Source organism: Bufo gargarizans, unplaced genomic scaffold, assembly GCF_014858855.1.
Source record: "Bufo gargarizans isolate SCDJY-AF-19 unplaced genomic scaffold, ASM1485885v1 original_scaffold_1203_pilon, whole genome shotgun sequence".
NCBI lineage: Eukaryota > Metazoa > Chordata > Amphibia > Anura > Bufonidae > Bufo > Bufo gargarizans.
In genome coordinates, this window is record NW_025334273.1 from 165191 (window position 1) to 186046 (window position 20856).

Consider the following 20856-nt stretch of genomic DNA (forward strand, 5'->3'; position numbering starts at 1 on the left):
CATGCAAAGTTATGTGAAGGTCCAGTGACCGTTTAAATGTAGCTAAACTACCATTGATCTGAGTTTGTTATGGGCAGGTCCGCCAGTATCTTACGTTTATATTTTCTTATTGCTTCCACCAAGCACTGTGCTTCCTCCTGGATCCTTTCCTCAATGCTTCTCTTCCCCATGCCAAAATTCCTCAGAGTAGAAAGCGAGAAGCGACGGAGCTGTTTCCAACGTTCCCCATTACTGAATACAACTCCTGCATGAAAAAAGTGGGTGTTATTTATTACTACAGCAATGTCCAATGTACTTACATATGTATTCAATCTGGCATCTGATGAAGACCTATTTACACAGGCAGAAAATAGTGACTCGATGTTGAGCAGCATGCTGATCAGTGCTTGTCGCATGGGGGTGAACGATTAATAATACAGTTTTCTATTGTCAGTAAGATGTCCTATGCTCATACTGGGCACTATGCTGCCAAAAAATTTGGATTTTCAATGCCACATAAAGGATGCAGTCACTGGACGAGTGACTTTTTGCTGGTGTTTGCAGTTTGCAGTCCATGTAAAAGGACCCAACTCCAGAAATGTGTACATGTCTTGATCAAGTGAATGAACTTAGGTAGAGACTTTCATTCAAGATCCTCAGCCTGTGTATAGGGCCCTAATCTTCCGTGTACAATACACATTTTTTTTCGGTCTCCTTAAAATAAACAGCTGTTCTTGTCCACAATCAGGACAAGAATAGAACATGTTTATAATTTTCAGGACGGACATACTGTACGGATGAGGATAGCACATGGATGACATAGATCCATAGAAACAAATGGGTCCACGTGTAATCAGCAAAATGTGCAGATCAGATGCAGATCCAAAATATGGTCGTATGCATGAGGTCTAATGTGGATTTCCTAAGACAAAGAACTAATTTAAAGCGACCATCTGGTTCAAGAAAAAAAAAATCACATTAAGGGCTCATTCAGACGGCCATATGCTGTCCGCAAAAATGCGGATCCTTTTTTTTGCGGATTAGATATTGTCTCATTCATTTCTATGGGGACCTTTTTTTTCCATTGTACAGCTCAGCAAAAAATGAAACATGTCCTATACTTGTCAGTTGAAATCAGGACATGGCCCTATTGAAGTCTATGAATCATCAAAAAAGCGGAATGCAATACTTTTTTTGCGGACATGCTAAATCGTCCGCAAAAAAGGATCCGCATTTTTGAGGACAACATACGGCCGTCTGATTGAAGCTTAAAAAAGGAGCAAACAGAACGCATATATGGTGACCTCCAGTTCATCTTTTCAGCTTTTAGAACATCTAAATCCCAGAATTCTCTTCTGTCATTCAATATGCCTGCACGGATTCCCAGGCTACTTGACATACATTGCATCGGTAGCTCAAGACACATCCTACTTGCCCAGCCCTCCTCTTGGATTGGCCAGCACGGTTCATATAAGCAATTCTGGCCAATCTGAGGGCCGCAGGAAGGGTCTTGGGCTATGAAATGCACAATATGGCTCAGATAGTTTGAGAAGCGGTGTGGTCATCTTGGATGCCCCAAAGGGGTTATGCCATTATTAATGTATAAAATGAAAATTATAGATCAAGTACATGATACTCTCTTTCTAACAAAGCTAGAACCAGCCTTGTACCTCACATGGATCCACAGATCTCCCCATTCATTGCTCTGCTAGATTTATATCAAGGTGGCAGCTCAAGGTGAGTGTTTTTTTTTTGCTGCATAATAGGAGGCGTGTCTCAGCTCTCCCTATCACAGCTCAGTAGGCAGTTGAAGAGTGAAACTGAGCACGTGCGGCCATCAATGTGGGCAGGTCAAAGAAATAAGAAAATAAACAAAGAGCAGGTGGCGCTAGACCAATTCATTTTATTGAATAATATAATAATGGTGGCTATACAAAAGTTTTAATGATATGCAATTACATAAGTATTCAGATCCAGGTGCTGGTTTGAAGATTGTAAAATATTTTTCATGGGTCAACCCCTTTAAAGGAGCCCTGAATTTGGTGTATCTTCAGCTGAACAGATGATAAGTAATCCACTATGTAAGTGTTCTGCTCATTATGCAGTTAACTTGATTGTTTTTGTTCACAGAGAACTAATTTGAAAATTCTCCTGAAACGCTAATAACAAGTTTTATCAGCCCTTCATTTAATTATTCTTTCAGTGTCTGCTGCATGCATCTTGATAATTCTTTAAGTAATCTTAATATTTCATATAAAAGCTTTGTTAAAAAAACTCTGCTTGTAATTCCATGCCTGACAATGTTTTCAGCCAAAGTGTGTCACACAATCAGTTTGCCACCATTTAGTGAGCTAATTTCTAGTTTCTGCAGTGCACGACGTACCCACAATTCACTTATTTTAATTATTCTAAATTTGTATATAAATTACATTAACATAAAAGAAAAAAATTACGATGTACAGTATCATAGGCAATAGGCCCTCACAGCCACATGAAAATGACACACAGCTTCAATTGCTGCCTTTGTTAGGCTAGGTTCACATCACCATTTTCTTTTCCGTTCTTCTCATCCATCACAAAAAAAAAAAAAAAGATTCTTTACTTTGATCATATATTATGCTCATTTTGCATCCGTTTTTATCAATTCCTTCAGAGCTCATTCATTTTAGATGGGGGAAGTCCTGCATTCAGGGGGTGTTGGAAACCTTCATTAACTAATATCTGGGGGCTTAGGGGTGAACACTACAACAGATTTCTTCTGGATACCAACTGTGGTCTCAGACATAGCCGGCTGATCCAGATTTTGAAGTATAAAAACATTTAAATAGTATAAACATTTCCCACCATGTCCATCAAAGAGTTTGTCCACTGAAGGCATTCTTCCTCTGCCACTGAAGTCCTCTGCTTGGTCAACGAGAGCTTCCTTCACTGCGCGATAGCCACTAAGGACAACCACAGGACGTTGCCCAAAGTAAAATGTGAATACAGGTCCATACCGAGACCCCATCTACATGGAAAAAAGTTTGATAGAAAGTTTACTCCATTTAACTCACTGTATGTTACTATTTTATTTATCCTATGGTAATTTAAAGGTGCTCTCCAGAATATCCCCAGGATAGGTCATGAATATAAAATCAGTGGGGGTTTGAGGATCAGCTGTTTGAGGAGGCCACAGCTCTCCCATGAGCTCTGCAGCCTTCTTGAAGCTTCCCATGCCGAGTGCCATACTTTTTATAGTGGCTATGCTTGGTATTGCAGGTCAGCCCAATTCACTTGAATGGATCTGAGCCTCGACAATTCATGTGACCAATGAACGTGGCATTACAAGGCCTAGGAAAAGGCTTAAGCACTTACAGAGCTCTGCAGTCTCTTCATATCTTCATACAGCGGGGGTTCCAGAAGTTGCACCCCTCCCGATTTCACATTGATGACATATCTTTTAATTTAAGGGATTGCATTGATTAGAAGACATCTGCTGATGGGATCCCCATTGATCAAGTGTTGGGGGAACCACAATATGAAAATCAGTGGTGGAAAACAAGGGCATTTAATTTGTTGACATCAATTCATTTTGACTATGCTCCATTGAAGAGAATTGTGTATGTTTTAGCGAAAGAGTCCAGACAAGAACCTATTTCCTTAAATGCATTCCTCTAGGCTCCTCTACACTGAAGCGTATTCCCCTCAGTATATGTGTGGGAATTATTCAATAGTAATCCTTTTCTCACTGGTGGTTTAGTAATCTGTGCTATAAAATCATTCTTCCATTTTTATGATAGAAACCAGGTCTACATGCATTGGCTTTCTGGTGAGTCTGTGATAGGCTTGAGTTTATACACAGCAGCAAATCAGAAGATGCTAAATTCAGGGTGAGGGAGAGAACAGCAGCCTGAACCTATAAAGACACAGGAAGTATGCATCAGAATCCCTGTAGACACTGTAGCTAAACTGTAGTCACCTATCATAGCTCAGTTCTAATGGATTGAGGAGCAAGATGCAATCAAGGGGCAAGATGTGCTATGGCCTCTTCCTGAGCCTGTGATATAATTGCAGCTCTGTCCAATTCAAGTACATAGTATTCAGTTGTAATACCAACCTCATCCCTCATACAATGTACAGTGCTATGTTTTGTATACTATGAGATGGATGCAACACTCATTTGAGTGTCCCAACCAATCTGATATTGACCTATTTTCTGGGTAGGTCATCAATACATAAATCCAGTAAAGCCCTATAATCAGAGCTCAATAATCTTGGTTTGGTGCTGGGTTGTTGTGGGGTAAGCATTTTGATGGCTTACCTCCAGGGGTGGATTGGCCATAGACCCTACAGGGAAATTTCCCGGTGGGCCAATGCCCAGGGGGCCACTCAAGCCCATAAGCCAGGTACATAATGATCTGATGCTCAACGGCCATAAGTGCCCTCCTGAACTCAACTGTATTACTGTCGTCATGACTGTGATACTGTTCAATACTGTGGTTGGGGCAGCAGTATTTTGTGCTGTCTTGTGGTATTTGTTTTTGCTGGGGTGGTATTTTGTGCTGCACTGTTGTATTTGGTTCTGCTGGGACAGTATATTGTGCTGCATTAGAGTATTGCAAGCTAGCCTACTTCTCTTGTCCCTGCGTACTTGTTTTGTCCCATCTTCTGTCAATTTGGACCCGATTACAACATGGGGCCACTTTTTTCCAGGGCCAGTTTAAGTTTCAAATCCACCCCTGTCATCCTTCATTAACCTTCAAAAGGAACAAGGAATCCAAGTAACAATGTGCCCACAAGGGAGCTTCAGGCTTTCAAAGTAATACATTTAGTAGTATAAATCAACCATCCCCAGCTTTCCTTCAGGAAATTATTGGATCTCCCTGTGTATTAATGCACTGGGCCATTATCAAGGTCCCTAGACACCAGTTATAAGAATGATACACTTGATCTTAGCTAAAAGTTTCTCCAAAGACTAGAGCTTATGACTGTATAGCCGAGCATTGTAACCCCCTGTCATAAGCATATTGTTGGTAGACCCTTCTAGCAAGCAGTATTCATCCAAAGAGGGGAACTCCTTTAAAGGGGTTGTCCACTTTTTTACTCTGAACAAAAATTTTCTACATACACAAAAGACCCATTACTCTCAAATATTGTTCACAAATCTGTCTAAACCTGTATTAGTGAGCATTTCTCCTTTGCCGAGGTAATCCACCCCCCCTCACAGGTGTGGCATATGAAGGTGCTGATTAGACAGCATGAATATTGCACAGGTGTGCATTAGACTGCCCACAATAATAGGCCATTCTGAAATGTGTGGTTTGATCACACATCATGATGCCACAGATGTTGCAACGTTTGAGGGAGCGTGCAATTGGCTTGCTGATTGCAGGAATGTCTACCAGAGCTGTTGCCCATGCAATGAATGTTCATTTATCTACCATAATCCGTGTCCAAAGGCGATTCAGAGAATTTGGCAGTACATCCAACCGGCCTCACAACCGCAGACCACGTGTAACCACGCCAGCCCAGGACCTCCACATCAAGCATGTTCACCTCCATGATCGTCTGAGACCATCCACCCAGACAGTTGCAGCAATAATAAGTTTGCATAACCAAAGAAATTCTGCACAAACTGTCAGAAACCGTGTCAAGGAAGCTCATCTGCATGATCGTCGTCCTCATCGCTGTCTGGTGCTGACTGCAGTTCGTCGTCGTTACCGACTTGAGTGGGCAAATCCTTACATTCAATGGCATCTGGCATGTTGGAGAGGCGTTCTATTCACGAATGAGTCCCGGTTTTCACTGTTCAGGGCAGATGGCAGACAGCGTGTGTGGCGTTGAGTGGCTGAGCGGTTTGCTGACGTCAACGTTGTGGATCGAGTGGCCGATGGTGGCGGTGATGTTATGATATGGGCAGGCGTATATTATGGACAACGAACACAGGTGCATTTTATTGATGGCATTTTGAAGGCACAAAGATACCGTGATGAGATCCTGAGGCCCATTGTTGTGCCATTCATCCACGACCAACACCTCATGTTGCAGCATGATAATGCATGGTCCCATATTCCAAGGATCTGTACACAATTCCTGGAAGCTGAAAACATCCCAGTTCTTGCATGGCCAGCATACTCACCGGACATGTCACCCATTGGGATGCTCTGGATTGGCTTATACGACAGCATGTTCGGCAGCAAGTGTTGCACTGCGTGAGACAAATAGTGGCCACACCAGATACTGACAAGTTTTCTGACACCCACCCCCCCAGTAAGGCAAAACTGTGCTCATTTCAGAGTGGCCTTTTATTAAGGGCAGTCTAAGACAGACCTGTGCAATATTCATGCTGACTAATCAGCACCTTGATATGCCACACCTGTGAGGTGATATGGATTATCTAGGCGAAGGAGAAGTGCTCACTAACACAGATTTAGACAGATTTGTGAACGATATTTGAGAGTAATGGGTCTTTTGTGTATGTAGAAAATGTTTCAGATCTTTGAGTTCAGCTCATGCAAAATGGGAGCAAAACAGAAAGTGTTGCGTTTATATTTTTGTTCAGTGTACAGTATATTGATAGGTCATCAATATTATTTCTGTGTGGGTTCAACTCCCAGCATCCCAGCGACCAGCTGTTTGAAGAGAAAGCACCTCATTGTTTTCCTGCTCGCTATCGCAACCACAGCGGTGAGCAGAAGTACATCTCAGTCGTCCCATTCACTTCAACAGGACAACTCCTTTCTATTCACTTGAACAGGAAGGAGCTGTCCCATTGAAGTAATTACACTTGCTCACCACTGCAGTCGCAATGGCGAGCTGGTAAACGGTGAAAAGAAGTCTGAGCTTTTGCAAGTGGCAATTTCTCTATGAACAGCTGGGAGTCAGCACCTACGATCTGATGAGGATAGGTCATTCATAAAAAAAGGGTACAAATTCTTTAAGTATTTGTTGTCTATTTGTTTCATCTCTTCTTTAGCCCCTCCCTTTCTATATATTGTATCGTCATAATCTTAATTACCTTAATTATAAAGTTAACATAGCCCTTCCAATAATAAAAGTTAATCAATTATTTATATATACTCCAAAACTGTGCTACTAAAAACCTCTCCTGCAAAAAGACCCCATATGGCTACATTGGCAGAAAAATAACTTATGGATGTTTGACTTGGCAACAAAAACTATTTTTTGAGACCATCCTGCGTTTCCTGCACTTTAGCGAAAACACCACCTCCCGTCCCAGAGGCCACCCAGCTTTTGACCGGCTCCACAAAATTCGGCCCCTCATAGACCATTTCAACCAGAGATTTGCAGATTTGTATACCCCAGAGCAGTCCCTAATACATTTTACCGGGCGCCTTGGCTTCAAACAATACATCCCAAGCAAGCGCGCCCGGTATGGGGTCAAATTGTATAAGCTCTGTGAAAGGGCCACAGGCTATACCCACAAATTTCGTGTCTATGAGGGAAAAGATCAGACCCTGGAGCCGGTCGGTTGCCCTGACTACCTGGGGAGCAGTGGGAAGACAGTCTGGGACTTGGTGTCACCCTTATTCGGCAAGAGGTACCATCTTTATGTGGACAATTTCTACACAAGTGTGGCCCTCTTTAGGCATTTGTTTCTAGAACAGATTGGCTGCTGTGGCACCGCGCAAACTAGTCGCGCGGGCTTCCCCCAACGGCTCGTTACCACCCGTCTTGCAAGGGGGGAGAGGGCTGCCTTGTGTAACCAAGAACTGCTCTCGGTGAAATGGAGAGACAAGCATGACGTTTACATGCTCTCCTCCATTCACGCAGACACGACAATACAAATTGAGCGAGCAACCCGTGTCATTGAAAAGCCCCTCTCAGTCCACGACTATAACCTTCACATGGGAGGGGGGTGGACTTCAATGACCAGATGTTGTCTCCGTATTTAGTGTCCCGCAGAACCAGACGCTGGTATAAGAAGGTGTCTGTATACCTAATTCAATTGGCTCTGTATAATAGTTTTGTTCTCTATAGTAAGGCTGGGAGAACACGATCCTTCCTCAAATTTCAGGAAGAGATCATCGAGAACCTCCTGTACCCAGGAGGTTCCGTGGCCCCATCCACCAGTGTAGTTAGCCGTCTACACGAGCGACATTTCCCCAATGTCGTTGCCGGTACCTCAACCCAACCGTCACCCCGAAAAAGATGTCGTGTCTGTACCAGGAGTGGAATAAGGCGTGACACCCGCTATTTCTGTCCTGACTGTCCTGACCACCCTGCCCTATGCTTAGGGGAGTGTTTCTGGAAGTACCACACACAGGTACACCTAGAATAGGGATCACATCTCACCAGGACAGGCACACAGGGCTATTAGGGCCCATTCACACACAGCTGCTGCAAACCTCTCCTTTCACCTGGGATAAAGTGCATAATGTACTTCGCCACATCTTTGGGCGCTTTGCGCTTTGCACATTGTCCCATGGGGAAGGAGAGGTTTGTCCTATAAAGGTAAAAAAAAAAAAAATCACCAGTAAGCAAAAAGGTTCATGTTCAGTTCAAAAAGTAAAAGTTTATATGTTGTGTTCAAAAGTTAATAAAATTATTGCGTTGCGGCCTGGTTTTTTCTTTTTTTTTTTTTTTACCTTCCAGGTGGACCAACCGATCGACTAGCTGCAGCACTGATGTGCATTCTGACAGAAGCATTGCGCTGCTGTCAGATTACACACAAGTCGGTGTATGCGGCGCTGCAAGACGAGATTTCTCCTCTGCAGTAAAAGATACGTTTGCCAAGGCATATGAGCTGAGGAGGAGGCGGTGTTCCTATGCTTTGGCAAACACTTTGTATATATAAAAATAAAAAATCCTGGCAATGATTTATTCATCCACATCGATTGATGTGAATAGGGAAATCTGGTTTGCCAGGGCATACGAGCTAAGTGGGTATGGATGTTGGGCGGAGCTCCTATGTCCTGGCAGACGCCTTTCCCCTCCATTTTTATTTTTGGCAGAGATTTTTTCATCCACATTGATCGATGTGAATGAAGAAATCTGTGCCGTTCATATTTTTTCTTTCAGCCCAGAGGCTGAATGGAAAAAAAAAAATCTCATTACCTGTATGCTCAATATAAGGAGAATAGCAGAAACTCCTAATGCTGGCCATATATGTAATGATTGCGGAGACCCTCAAATGCCAGGGCAGTACAAACACCCCACAAATGACCCCATTTTGGAAAGAAGACACCCCAAGGTATTCGCTGAGGGGCATATTGAGTCCATGAAAGATTGAAATTTTTGTCCCAAGTTAGCGGAAAGTGAGACTTTGTGAGAAAAAAATAAATAAATATCAATTTCCGCTAACTTATGCCCAAAAAATAATAATTCTATGTACTCGCCAGGCCCCTCATTGAATACCTTGGGGTGTCTTTTTTCCAAAGTGGGGTCACATGTGGGGTATTTATACTGCCCTGGCTTTTTATGGGCCCTAAAGCGTGAGTAGAAGTCTGGGATCCAAATGTCTAAAAATGCCCTCCTAAAAGGAATTTGGGGACCTTTGCGCATCTAGGCTGCAAAAAAGTGTCACACATGTGGTATCGCCGTACTCAGGAGAAGTTGGGGAATGTGTTTTGGGGTGTCATTTTACATATACCCATGCTGGGTGAGATAAATATCTTGGTCAAATGCCAACTTTGTATAAAAAAATTGGAAAAGTTGTCTTTAGCCAAAATATTTCTCTCACCCAGCATGGGTATATGTAAAATGACACCCCAAAACACATTTCCCAACTTCTCCTGAGTACGGCGATACCAGATGTGTGACACTTTATTGCAGCCTAGGTGGGCAAAGGGGCACACATTCCAAAGAGCACCTTTCGGATTTCACCGGTCATTTTTTACAGATTTTGATTGCAAATTACTTCTCACGCATATGGGCCCCTAAAATGCCAGGGCAGTATAACTACCCCACAAGTGACCCCTTTTTGGAAAGAAGACACCCCAAGGTATTCCGTGAGGGGCATGGCGAGTTCCTAGAATTTTTTTTTTTTTGTCGCAAGTTAGTGGAATATGAGACTTTGTAAGGAAAAAAATAAAAATAAAAAAATCATCATTTTCCGCTAACTTGTGAAAAAAAAAAAAAATTCTAGGAACTCGCCATGCCCCTCACGGAATACCTTGGGGTGTCTTCTTTCCAAAATGGGGTCACTTGTGGGGTAGTTATACTGCCCTGGCATTTTAGGGGCCCATATGCGTGAGAAGTAATTTGCAATCAAAATCTGTAAAAAATGACCGGTGAAATCCGAAAGGTGCTCTTTGGAATGTGTGCCCCTTTGCCCACCTAGGCTGCAATAAAGTGTCACACATCTGGTATCGCCGTACTCAGGAGAAGTTGGGAAATGTGTTTTGGGGTGTCATTTTACATATACCCATGCTGGGTGAGAGAAATATTTTGGCTAAAGACAACTTTTCCAATTTTTTTATACAAAGTTGGCATTTGACCAAGATATTTATCTCACCCAGCATGGGTATATGTAAAATGACACCCCAAAACACATTCCCCAACTTCTCCTGAGTACGGCGATACCACATGTGTGACACTTTTTTGCAGCCTAGGTGGGCAAAGGGACCCACATTCCAAAGCGCACCTTTCGGATTTCACTGGTCATTTTTTATAGATTTTGATTGCAAATTACTTCTCACGCATATGGGCCCCTAAAATGCCAGGGCAGTATAACTACCCCACAAGTGACCCCTTTTTGGAAAGAAGACACCCAAAGGTATTTTGTGATGGGCATAGTGAGTTCATTGAAGTTTTTATTTTTTGTCACAAGTTAGTGGAATATGAGACTTTGTAAAAAAAAAAAAAAATCATAATTTTCCGCTAACTTGTGACAAAAAATAAAAAGTTCTATGAACTCACTATGCCCATCAGTGAATACCTTAGGGTGTCTACTTTCCGAAATGGGGTCATTTGTGGGGGTTTTCCACTGTCTGGGCATTGTAGAACCTCAGGAAACATGACAGGTGCTCAGAAAGTCAGAGCTGCTTCAAAAAGCGGAAATTCACATTTTTGTACCATAGTTTGTAAACGCTATAACTTTTACCCAAACCATTTTTTTTTTGCCCAAACATTTTTTTTTTATCAAAGACATGTAGAACAATAAATTTAGCGAAAAATGTATATATGGATGTCGTTTTTTTTGCAAGATTTTACAACTAAAAGTGAAAAATATCTTTTTTTTGCAAAAAAATCGTTATATTTTGATTAATAACAAAAAAAGTTAAAATGTCAGCAGCAATGAAATACCACCAAATGAAAGCTCTATTAGTGAGAAGAAAAGGAGGTAAAATTAATTTGGGTGGTAAGTTGCATGACCGAGCAATAAACGGTGAAAGTAGTGTAGTGCAGAAGTGTAAAAAGTGGCCTGGTCATTAAGGGGGTTTCAGCTAGGGGGGTTGAAGTGGTTAATTGTACAAATCAAGTTAAACATAAAAAGCATATATTTGGTTTTCCCAGTATTATACTCATAGAATATTAATAACATAATAAACAGAAATACAAAATTATATTCAAATCCCCTCCAAAAAGGCTAATTAATCCATAAGTGTCCGAAGTGAAGTCAAAAATACAACTCAACCTACAGAAAACAAGTCCTTATACAGCTACATCGACAGAAAAATTTAAAAATAATGTAACAGTGAAAAACATTGCTTCTTCCTAAAAACTCAAAATAGGCAGGTCCTAAAGATTTTAAATGTACGTTTTTGCGGGGGGTTCTGAATAACAGAATTAAGCAAATACTAACACAAACCATTAGTTCATGCACACACCCTAATTCCCCATACATCATTGAGTTTTATCCCAGGACTTAATCTAGTCCATACCCCAGCCTATAAGCCCTGAGCCCCGACCCAGCCCTAAGCGCTATCTGTCTTTTATGCTTCTCAAATCTGATTTTGATATATATCAGTAGCAGTTTTATATTTTTAAGCAAATTTTAGGTTACAGTCAACTTCCCTTCCTAGGCTTCTACAAATGAGCCTCCTATTTCTTAAAGCAGTTCAGCTCTGTATTTATCGATAAAATCCAATAATGGTCATCTATACTGATATATATTCTAGATATAAAAACTAACCTCCATAAGAGATTTCACCATTTCCCCCCTCTTGATTTGCAGCAAATTTCCAATCACAGGTAATGGGGTTGGCCCTGGTGGCAAATTGCGTTTCCTGTAAAGTTTGTCCCATGTTGAGTAGATGAGGAGGCAGGAGATGACTAGAGCCAAAATGAGAGTCCCCAATCCAGTCAGGTCCATGTTGTTTCCAGATCTACGGTATCTACAGATCTACAGCTGTATATATAGAAACACTGGTGCTCTCCTAAAGTTTCGTGCATGGTAGCATAATATTCTCAATCCTCTTATGTAACATTTAGTTTAGTTGTTTATGTGCTTATAGTGTCCTAATGAGCAGTTATTGGGTTATAAGATGATCTCAACATTCAGACCATATAGAATTTCACTAATCACTTACTCTAAATTCTCATAATTATAATCCTTATTAAATGTGCCAAACCCATAAGCTAAAATGTGCATTACTCAATATAATATGGATCTACTCCAAAGTTTGTATTTAACACCTAATCCAATTAAGTGTCTGAGTAATTGTTATGTTACAGTACTATTATATGAATATTTTTATGTAGTGCTTTAAGATGCATTCATACCTATAACAGACAGGAAGGCAGGGAAATCCTGTCGCACTATGGAAAGATAAACACCCTTAATAAATGAGTACAATGAAACCCATATCATCTTAAAATTTATATAGTCTTTATTAGAAAATCAGAATGAACATGATTACATAACTTTATAACAATATTTCGTAAAAGTTGTACCAAGCCATAAAAGTGAAAGTAACTAATTGCTACAGAGCCGGTTCATATAATGTGACTATTCTCATAGAAAGGGATCATCTGGGTCTAAAACACTGCACAATGGTGGACTCTATTAGGAATTGTATCTGGGGTGTACTAGAATCTGTATACTAGTAGCAAACACCCATTTAGCTATATAAAAGAGACTGACACCTGGGCGGTGGGCAAAGTGCTAATTAGTGAAGCTGAAATCTAAAGCTACTAACCGTAAGATGAAAATGTAGAACCAGTCAAGAGGGGTCAAAGAATGAGGCTCTGGATCTCCCCGACGTACGTTTCGCCGTTCTGCATCCTCAGGAGGAGTGGAGTTCTGCATCACTCCTCCTGAGGATGCAGAACGGCGAAACGTACGTCGGGGAGATCCAGAGCCTCATTCTTTGACCCCTCTTGACTGGTTCTACATTTTCATCTTACGGTTAGTAGCTTTAGATTTCAGCTTCACTAATTAGCACTTTGCCCACCGCCCAGGTGTCAGTCTCTTTTATATAGCTAAATGGGTGTTTGCTACTAGTATACAGATTCTAGTACACCCCAGATACAATTCCTAATAGAGTCCACCATTGTGCAGTGTTTTAGACCCAGATGATCCCTTTCTATGAGAATAGTCACATTATATGAACCGGCTCTGTAGCAATTAGTTACTTTCACTTTTATGGCTTGGTACAACTTTTACGAAATATTGTTATAAAGTTATGTAATCATGTTCATTCTGATTTTCTAATAAAGACTATATAAATTTTAAGATGATATGGGTTTCATTGTACTCATTTATTAAGGGTGTTTATTGATATTTCCGAGTACCCCAGTAACAGTATAGTTACTACTTTTCTGACCGTCTAGGTATTTTTTACTATGGAAAGATGCATGTTTTTGGACTTCAAGACTGCACTCAGAAGTGTTCAAAGTGCTATCCTGTTCATCACTTTGGAGAACAGTCCAGAAGTCCAATTGCATCATTTCTCTTCTTCCATACTTTACCTTCTGGTGTCTATGGATTGTATGTGACCAGCTAAGTACTTACCTATTTAACGAGTCTTATCTCCTAAACTCCCATGCATATAAGGGATCAGATTTTATAGAAAGGAGCCTTGACCATAGAGTGGGTTATATGGCCCCAACTCCTTATTAACAGAATGAATACAACTGAACACAAATGGAAATATTCAACAAGAGTATTTACTGGCCTCATAAGTGGCAACAAGCGGAGTGATTACAGTAGTCATAGAGGCAACAGTGTGGTGTTACAGACACACGTGGGGCAACAAAGCTTAGTGACTGGTCGATGGCAGCATTGAAGTTGACAGCAATGAAGATGGAGACGTCAGCTATCACGCCATGGCATGTGGAGCGGTTCAGCACAGTATGCACAGAGCAGCACGGGTTGCGTTATCTCTTTCTCTGCTTGACTCATGGCACAAAATTCAGCACAATTTTTTGATCTCTCTGCACAACCTACTAATAGTCCGACCACATTGTCATGCTTCCTGATACAGTTTTAGAAGCTGGAGAGAATAAAAAAATGTTGAGGAGTTGTATCTGTTATACTTTCTCCCTTTTATGATGCATTTTATGCTTTTATCTGACTGTGGACATAGGTAAGCACTTTTATATAGGCCAGTGGTGGTGCACTATAATGATTATGTCACTTATCTCTATGGCAAGCTACATTTACGAATCGGCAGCAGTTCCCGGTGGAAATGGGGACTCTAACTGCAAAACTCTCATATTGACCTTTAACACAGCTCAGCCTCATAGCCATTTTGCCAGGCAGTTAAATGTGTATTCCCATCTGGACACTTATGGCATAAATGAGACTGACACAGCACTGCAAATAGATAATCGCTCAAAAGCCATTATATAGAATGAACAACCATCGATTAAGTATTCAACAGAAAAGAGTGGATCTGCCTGTTTCTAAACATTTTGCAGATCTCAACCACAAAGAAAGAGATCTCAAATGCTGGCTTATTGATTGTGTACCAATGCCCAGGAGGGGGGGCAATAGGGTTTCATTATTAAAGAAAAAAGAAATACGGTGGATATACAGTACAGACCAAAAGTTTGGACACACCTTCTCATTCAAAGAGTTTTCTTTATTTTCATGACTATGAAATTTGTAGATTCACACTGAAGGCATCAAAACTATGAATTAACACATGTGGAATTATGAGGGAAGGAGAACCCGCGCTGACTAAATGACAAAATGGAGACACTGCTATATATGTTAGCGTGCCTAGTAAAAGCTGGAAGTGTATACCGGTCAATAGAGTAGAACAATTTGGTAATACCAATATATCTATATGTCCTAAGGTGTTTATAGGCAAAGTGCATAAGCAAAGATCAAAGCTCAATGGATAAAGTCTCAGTGCGTATATAAAGAAAACCAGCAGGCACTTACTGCTCAGCGCTCCTGAGAGGGGATCTTGTTCATACAGCTGGATACTTTGTCTGCTTGTCGCGATACTTCTCCTAGAGTTATTCTCTTAAATCGCTTCTCCAGTGTATCTAATGACGCCGTCTTCTGCGATCTTCTGCTTACCTGGTGGCACGCGCGTCGCTCCGGCCAGTAGCACGCGCGCGCTCCTGGAAGCAATACTTGTTTGTCTGTCGTCCTGGAAACCGAGCGTGTGACGTCGGACTTAGAAACTACGGAAGCTTCTCTGGTCCACAATACCTCCGACGCGTTTCGGAATAGCCGTATTCCTTCCTCAGGGTTTCCTATTGTTTCAGTTTTTTTGGGGCAATTATCCCTGTATTAGAACCCTGCGGCGACACGCCCCACTGGAATTCTTTTTAACAGTGTGGGTGATTTCCTCCACTCCCCCTAATTTAGACGGCAGCGCTAGTATCTCTGTTACTTCTACATGTGGAATTATATACATAACAAAATAGTGTGAAACAACTGAAAATATGTCATATTCTAGGTTCTTCAAAGTAGCCACGGTTTGCTTTGATTACTGTTTTGCACACTCTTGGCATTCTCTTGATGAGCTTCAAGAGGTAGTCACCTGAAATGGTTTTAACTTCACAGGTGTGCCCTGTCAGGTTTAATAAGTGGGATTTCTTGCCTTATAAATGGGGTTGGGACCATCAGTTGCGTTGTGGAGAAGTCAGGTGGATACACAGCTGATAGTCCTACTGAATAGACTGTTAGAATTTGTATTATGGCAAGAAAAAAGCATCTAAGTAAAGAAAAACGAGTGGCCATCATTACTTTAAGAAATGAAGGTCAGTCAGACCGAAAAATTGGGAAAACTTTGAAAGTGTCCCTAAGTGCAGTCACAAAACCCATCAAGCGCTACAAAGAAACTGGCTCACATGCGGACTGCCCCAGGAAAGGAAGACCAAGAGTCACCTCTGCTGCGGAGGATAAGTTCATCCGAGTCACCAGCCTCAGAAATCGCAGGTTAACAGGAGCTCAGATTAGAGACCAGGTCAATGCCACACAGAGTTCTAGCAGCAGACACATCTCTAGAACAACTGTTAAGAGGAGACTGTGTGAATCAGGCCTTCATGGTAGAATATCTGCTAGGAAACCACTGCTAAGGACAGGCAACAAGCAGAAGAGACTTGTTTGGGCTAAAGAACACAAGGAATGGACATTAGACCAGTGGAAATCTGTGCTTTGGTCTGATGAGTCCAAATTTGAGATCTTTGGTTCCAACCACCGTGTCTTTGTGCGACGCAGAAAAGGTGAACGGATGGACTCTACATGCCTGGTTCCCACCGTGAAGCATGGAGGAGGAGGTGTGATGGTGTGCGGGTGCTTTGCTGGTGACACTGTTGGGGATTTATTCAAAATTGAAGGCATACTGAACCAGCATGGCTACCACAGCATATTGCAGCGGCATGCTATTCCATCCGGTTTGCGTTTAGTTGGACCATCATTTATTTTTCAACAGGACAATGACCCCAAACACACCTCCAGGCTGTGTAAGGGCTATTTGACCATGAAGGAGAGTGATGGGGTGCTGCGCCAGATGACCTGGCCTCCACAGTCACCGGACCTGAACCCAATCGAGATGGTTTGGGGTGAGCTGGACCGCAGAGTGAAGAAAAAGGGCCAACAAGTGCTAAGCATCTCTGGGAACTCCTTCAAGACTGTTGGAAGACCATTTCAGGTGACTACCTCTTGAAGCTCATCAAGAGAATGCCAAGAGTGTGCAAAGCAGTAATCAAAGCAAAAGGTGGCTACTTTGAAGAACCTACAATATGACATATTTTCAGTTGTTTCACACTTTTTTGTTATGTATTATAATTCCACATGTGTTAGTTCATAGTTTTGATGCCTTCAGTGTGAATCTACAATTTTCATAGTCATGAAAATAAAGAAAACTCTTTGAATGAGAAGGTGTGTCCAAACTTTTGGTCTGTACTGTATACCCTCAATTCTTTAAAACCATATGGTCTTAATGCAGACTTCAATTTAGGATAGGTATTTGGAGGGTAGCTTGCCCCGTCTAACTGTATGTGCGTTTATGTCTTTTTCCTAGAGTTAGGTTGCAATGTAACTATTGTATCAATAGGATAACAATATGGAGGATATATGTATACAAATCTTTTCTCTCTTTCCTATTCTATTCCTACACATAGATTGTGGTGGTAATGGACCAGAGACTATGTGATTGGTGGACGATGTGATGCACAATCAACGCAACTTCAACCCCGGACTTATTCATTGAGCGTCTTTTTTTGACATGCGTTTTTTTATTTTGCGATGATATGGCTGCTCAGATTCCTTGTGCATGTGTCTAAAGATACGAGGGGATCCCTCATGATGTTGCGGGATCAGCAAGGTTAACACTGTGTGGAATTGCTGATGGCTCGGCTCTTTCCGCACTTGGTTCCCTGTGTATGATTCAACAATGGGTACCTCACGGTAACTTTTGCTGGCGCAGGTGATCCTATTAGCAACAGTGTGTTTCATGTGTGAATAGTATGGTATCGCCATGGTTTGAATGGTATTCACACAGGTGGGGACGATATGTCATAGTTGTGCTTTACCTGTGTTTTACCTCTACCAAGAAGGCGACTGTAGAGGAATACTGAATACTGCGCATGCGCATGGTCGTTATGACGCTGCTATATGATACTGATATGATGCGCCGCCTGGAGCATGCTCACTGCAGGATCGGGGACGCCGTGTACAGGGGTCTATCTATAATGGGGTTGTGTAAGTTGCCTTGGCGTGTGCTTTCACCTATGCCCACCATCATATGTTCCGTTTTTTTCCACACACAAATGAACTGTAATAATCGTTTTTAACCATTTAATCATGGGTAATTTTGGAGCACTTTATGTACACATTGATTTTGTACCAATTATGTATTGACATTTACTGTATTGCTTTTTTACATGATGTTATGAATTTGTTACACAAGATTTTTTTGATACAATTGTAGTATTTTGATGTATTTACTATTGCACATGCCAGCATGGGTTAATTGGTGGTTCATTTTTAAACACCCTTTTTTAATGTGATGATGTCACTTCCTCTCACTTTATATGTTCACTTTGGAAATTTCACATTGCTTGAGAAAGGCTTCAGGTTGGAGCCGAAACATTGAGTCACCTATGGTTGAAAAAAGATACAATTTTTTACTGCTACTTTGGAGTGCTGCTCTATTTTTTCATTATATATATATATATATATATATATATATATATATATATATATATATATTTAATCACTGCAATATGAGATGCTAAAACAGAAAAAAAACTTTATTTGTTTAATTACTATAAAAGAAGGGGAGAAATTTAGCAATAAAACTCTGCTAACTGAACATCATTCAATTGTGCTTGAGCAATGTATCCATTTTAAATATATCAGCCATTGGCTCAAACTGTTGTTTGCAAAACACCAATCAGTTGTGCCCAAACCCGATAGGGATAATAAATGTCGTGATAATGTGTTAGGTTCTGGATGACATACTGGTGGGGCAATTATAGCATTTATGGTTTGAGCAAAATTAATCGAGCAAAGTAAAGAAGGGTAGCCGGGAAAAGGGTTACCATTTTAGAATTTAGCCTTTCCAACACTTTTGCAGCATCAACGGTAGAATCCAGCCAGCTTGCCAAAAGAGAAAAGAATGGCCTTCCAAATTCGGAAGTACAGTTGCAAGGAAAAGTATGTGAACCCTTTGGAATAATATGGATTTCTGCACAAATTGGTCATAAAATGTGATCTGATCTTCATCTGAGTCACAACAATAGACAATCACAGTCTGCTTAAACTAATAACACACAAAGAATTAAATGTTACCATGTTTTTATTGAACACACCATGTAAACATTCACAGTGCAGGTGGAAAAGTATGTGAACCCTTGGATTTAATAACTGGTTGAACCTCCTTTGGCAACAATAACTTCAACCAAACGTTTCCTGTAGTTGCAGATCAGACGGGCACAACGGTCAGGAGTAATTCTTGACCATTCCTCTTTACAGAACTGTTTCAGTTCAGCAATATTCTTGGGATGTCTGGTGTGAATCGCTTTCTTGAGGTCATGCCACAGCATCTCAATCGGGTTGAGGTCAGGACTCTGACTGGGCCACTCCAGAAGGCGTATTTTCTTCTGTTTAAGCCATTTTGTTGTTGATTTACTTCTATGCAATGACAATCATACTGTGATCTGTTGAGACACTTATTGTGCATTGGTGCTTTACAAGGAATAAGTTGCTGTGGTCTGTCAAGCACCAAAGCCATCTTTATTGCTATTAAGCAGAAGGAGACTGCAAGACACAATGTCATCGCCCAGGGAATTTGGGAGTGACGAGTTCTGAAAGTGAAACTATTGGCTCTTAAATAGACTGTATATTTGCCCAACCTGCCACTAACTAAGCCTGTGCCCTTATTAAGAGACTGTTTTAACCCCACGTGAGACTGTAACTGCCAAGCTAGTAGCCTCTTCTGATTATTCTGCAACCATTTAAGGGGTTGTCTCATCTCAGACATTGATGGCATATTGCTAGGATAAGCCACCAATGTCAGATAGGTGCAGGTCTCACATATTGTTCCCACAACTATCTCTAGAACAGAGCCCTCAAAGTGAACGAGAGTGTAGCACACATGCACTCCATTCAATTTTATGAGACTGCCAGAAATAGTCAAGCCAGCACAAATTAATGAATAGAGGGTAGTCTTGCATGTGCAGCATGCTCCAGTTCACTTTGGGGGTTCCATTCTAGAGATAAGTGTGGGTTTCACAGATGGGACCTGCATCTTATTTGACATTGGTGGCATATCCTAGCAATATGCAATCAATGTCTGAGGCAAGACAACCCCTTTAAGCTAAATAACAAAATAATATAACATTTTTCATTGTTCCAAAAGATGCTGGACAGTGTTTCAAGGTGATGTACTTATGATATGGTGCACGGGCCCCAGATCTAAAGGTCTAGTAACACCCTGGCTTGTTGCCTCTTGTGAAAATAATGTAACTATCAAGCTTATTGTCTCACATGTGCACAGTAAAGCCACTGTTCAATTTGCTTTAGTGTGTCCACTTTAGTTCTTCCATGTTACTTGTTGGTATGCAAGGGGACAAGCCTACTCTGGGGTGGAGCTCAAGGTATGAGAGATAATTATGATACAATGAGTTCAGGTCAGTTGAGCTTTGGTAGGTTTGGTACATGTGGTTGTCACATTTAGTGTTGAGCGCAAATATTAGAAAAGCAAATTTTTATCGCAAATATCGGCGTTTTTAGAATTTGCGAATATTTAGAATATAGCGCTATATATTCGTAATGACAAATATTCTTTTTTTTTTTTACACAGAACACATCAGGTGACCATCCCTCCCTTCTTCTAGCTTGTGGGACAATGAGAAGGCTTTGTCACAGCTTAGCAACATCCCTTGCAACCAATAGAAAAGTTGCCTGCCCCTTACTATACAAGTTGCACGTATTGCGAAAAATATGCGCAAATATATTGGAGCACTCTATCTGCATATAAAGCTATTCTAATGTTCTGCCGTGTCAACCATTTTCTCCAGTCTCAG

At 41.2% G+C, this 20856-nt stretch overlaps 1 protein-coding gene across 2 annotated transcripts in view; it reads right to left on the reverse strand.

The window, feature by feature from the left end:
• Positions 1–12235, reverse strand: part of LOC122923110 (cytochrome P450 2G1-like) — a 78325-nt gene extending 66090 nt beyond the window's left edge. For both annotated transcript variants that reach the window (XM_044273837.1, XM_044273835.1), the window contains exons 1-3: positions 12056–12235; positions 2824–2986; positions 95–244 (exon numbers count right to left, since the gene is read on the reverse strand). In XM_044273837.1, coding sequence (XP_044129772.1) covers positions 95–244; positions 2824–2986; positions 12056–12235 — 493 coding nt within the window. The remainder of the gene's footprint in view (positions 1–94; positions 245–2823; positions 2987–12055) is intronic.
• Between the last annotated feature and the right edge of the window lie 8621 nt (positions 12236–20856).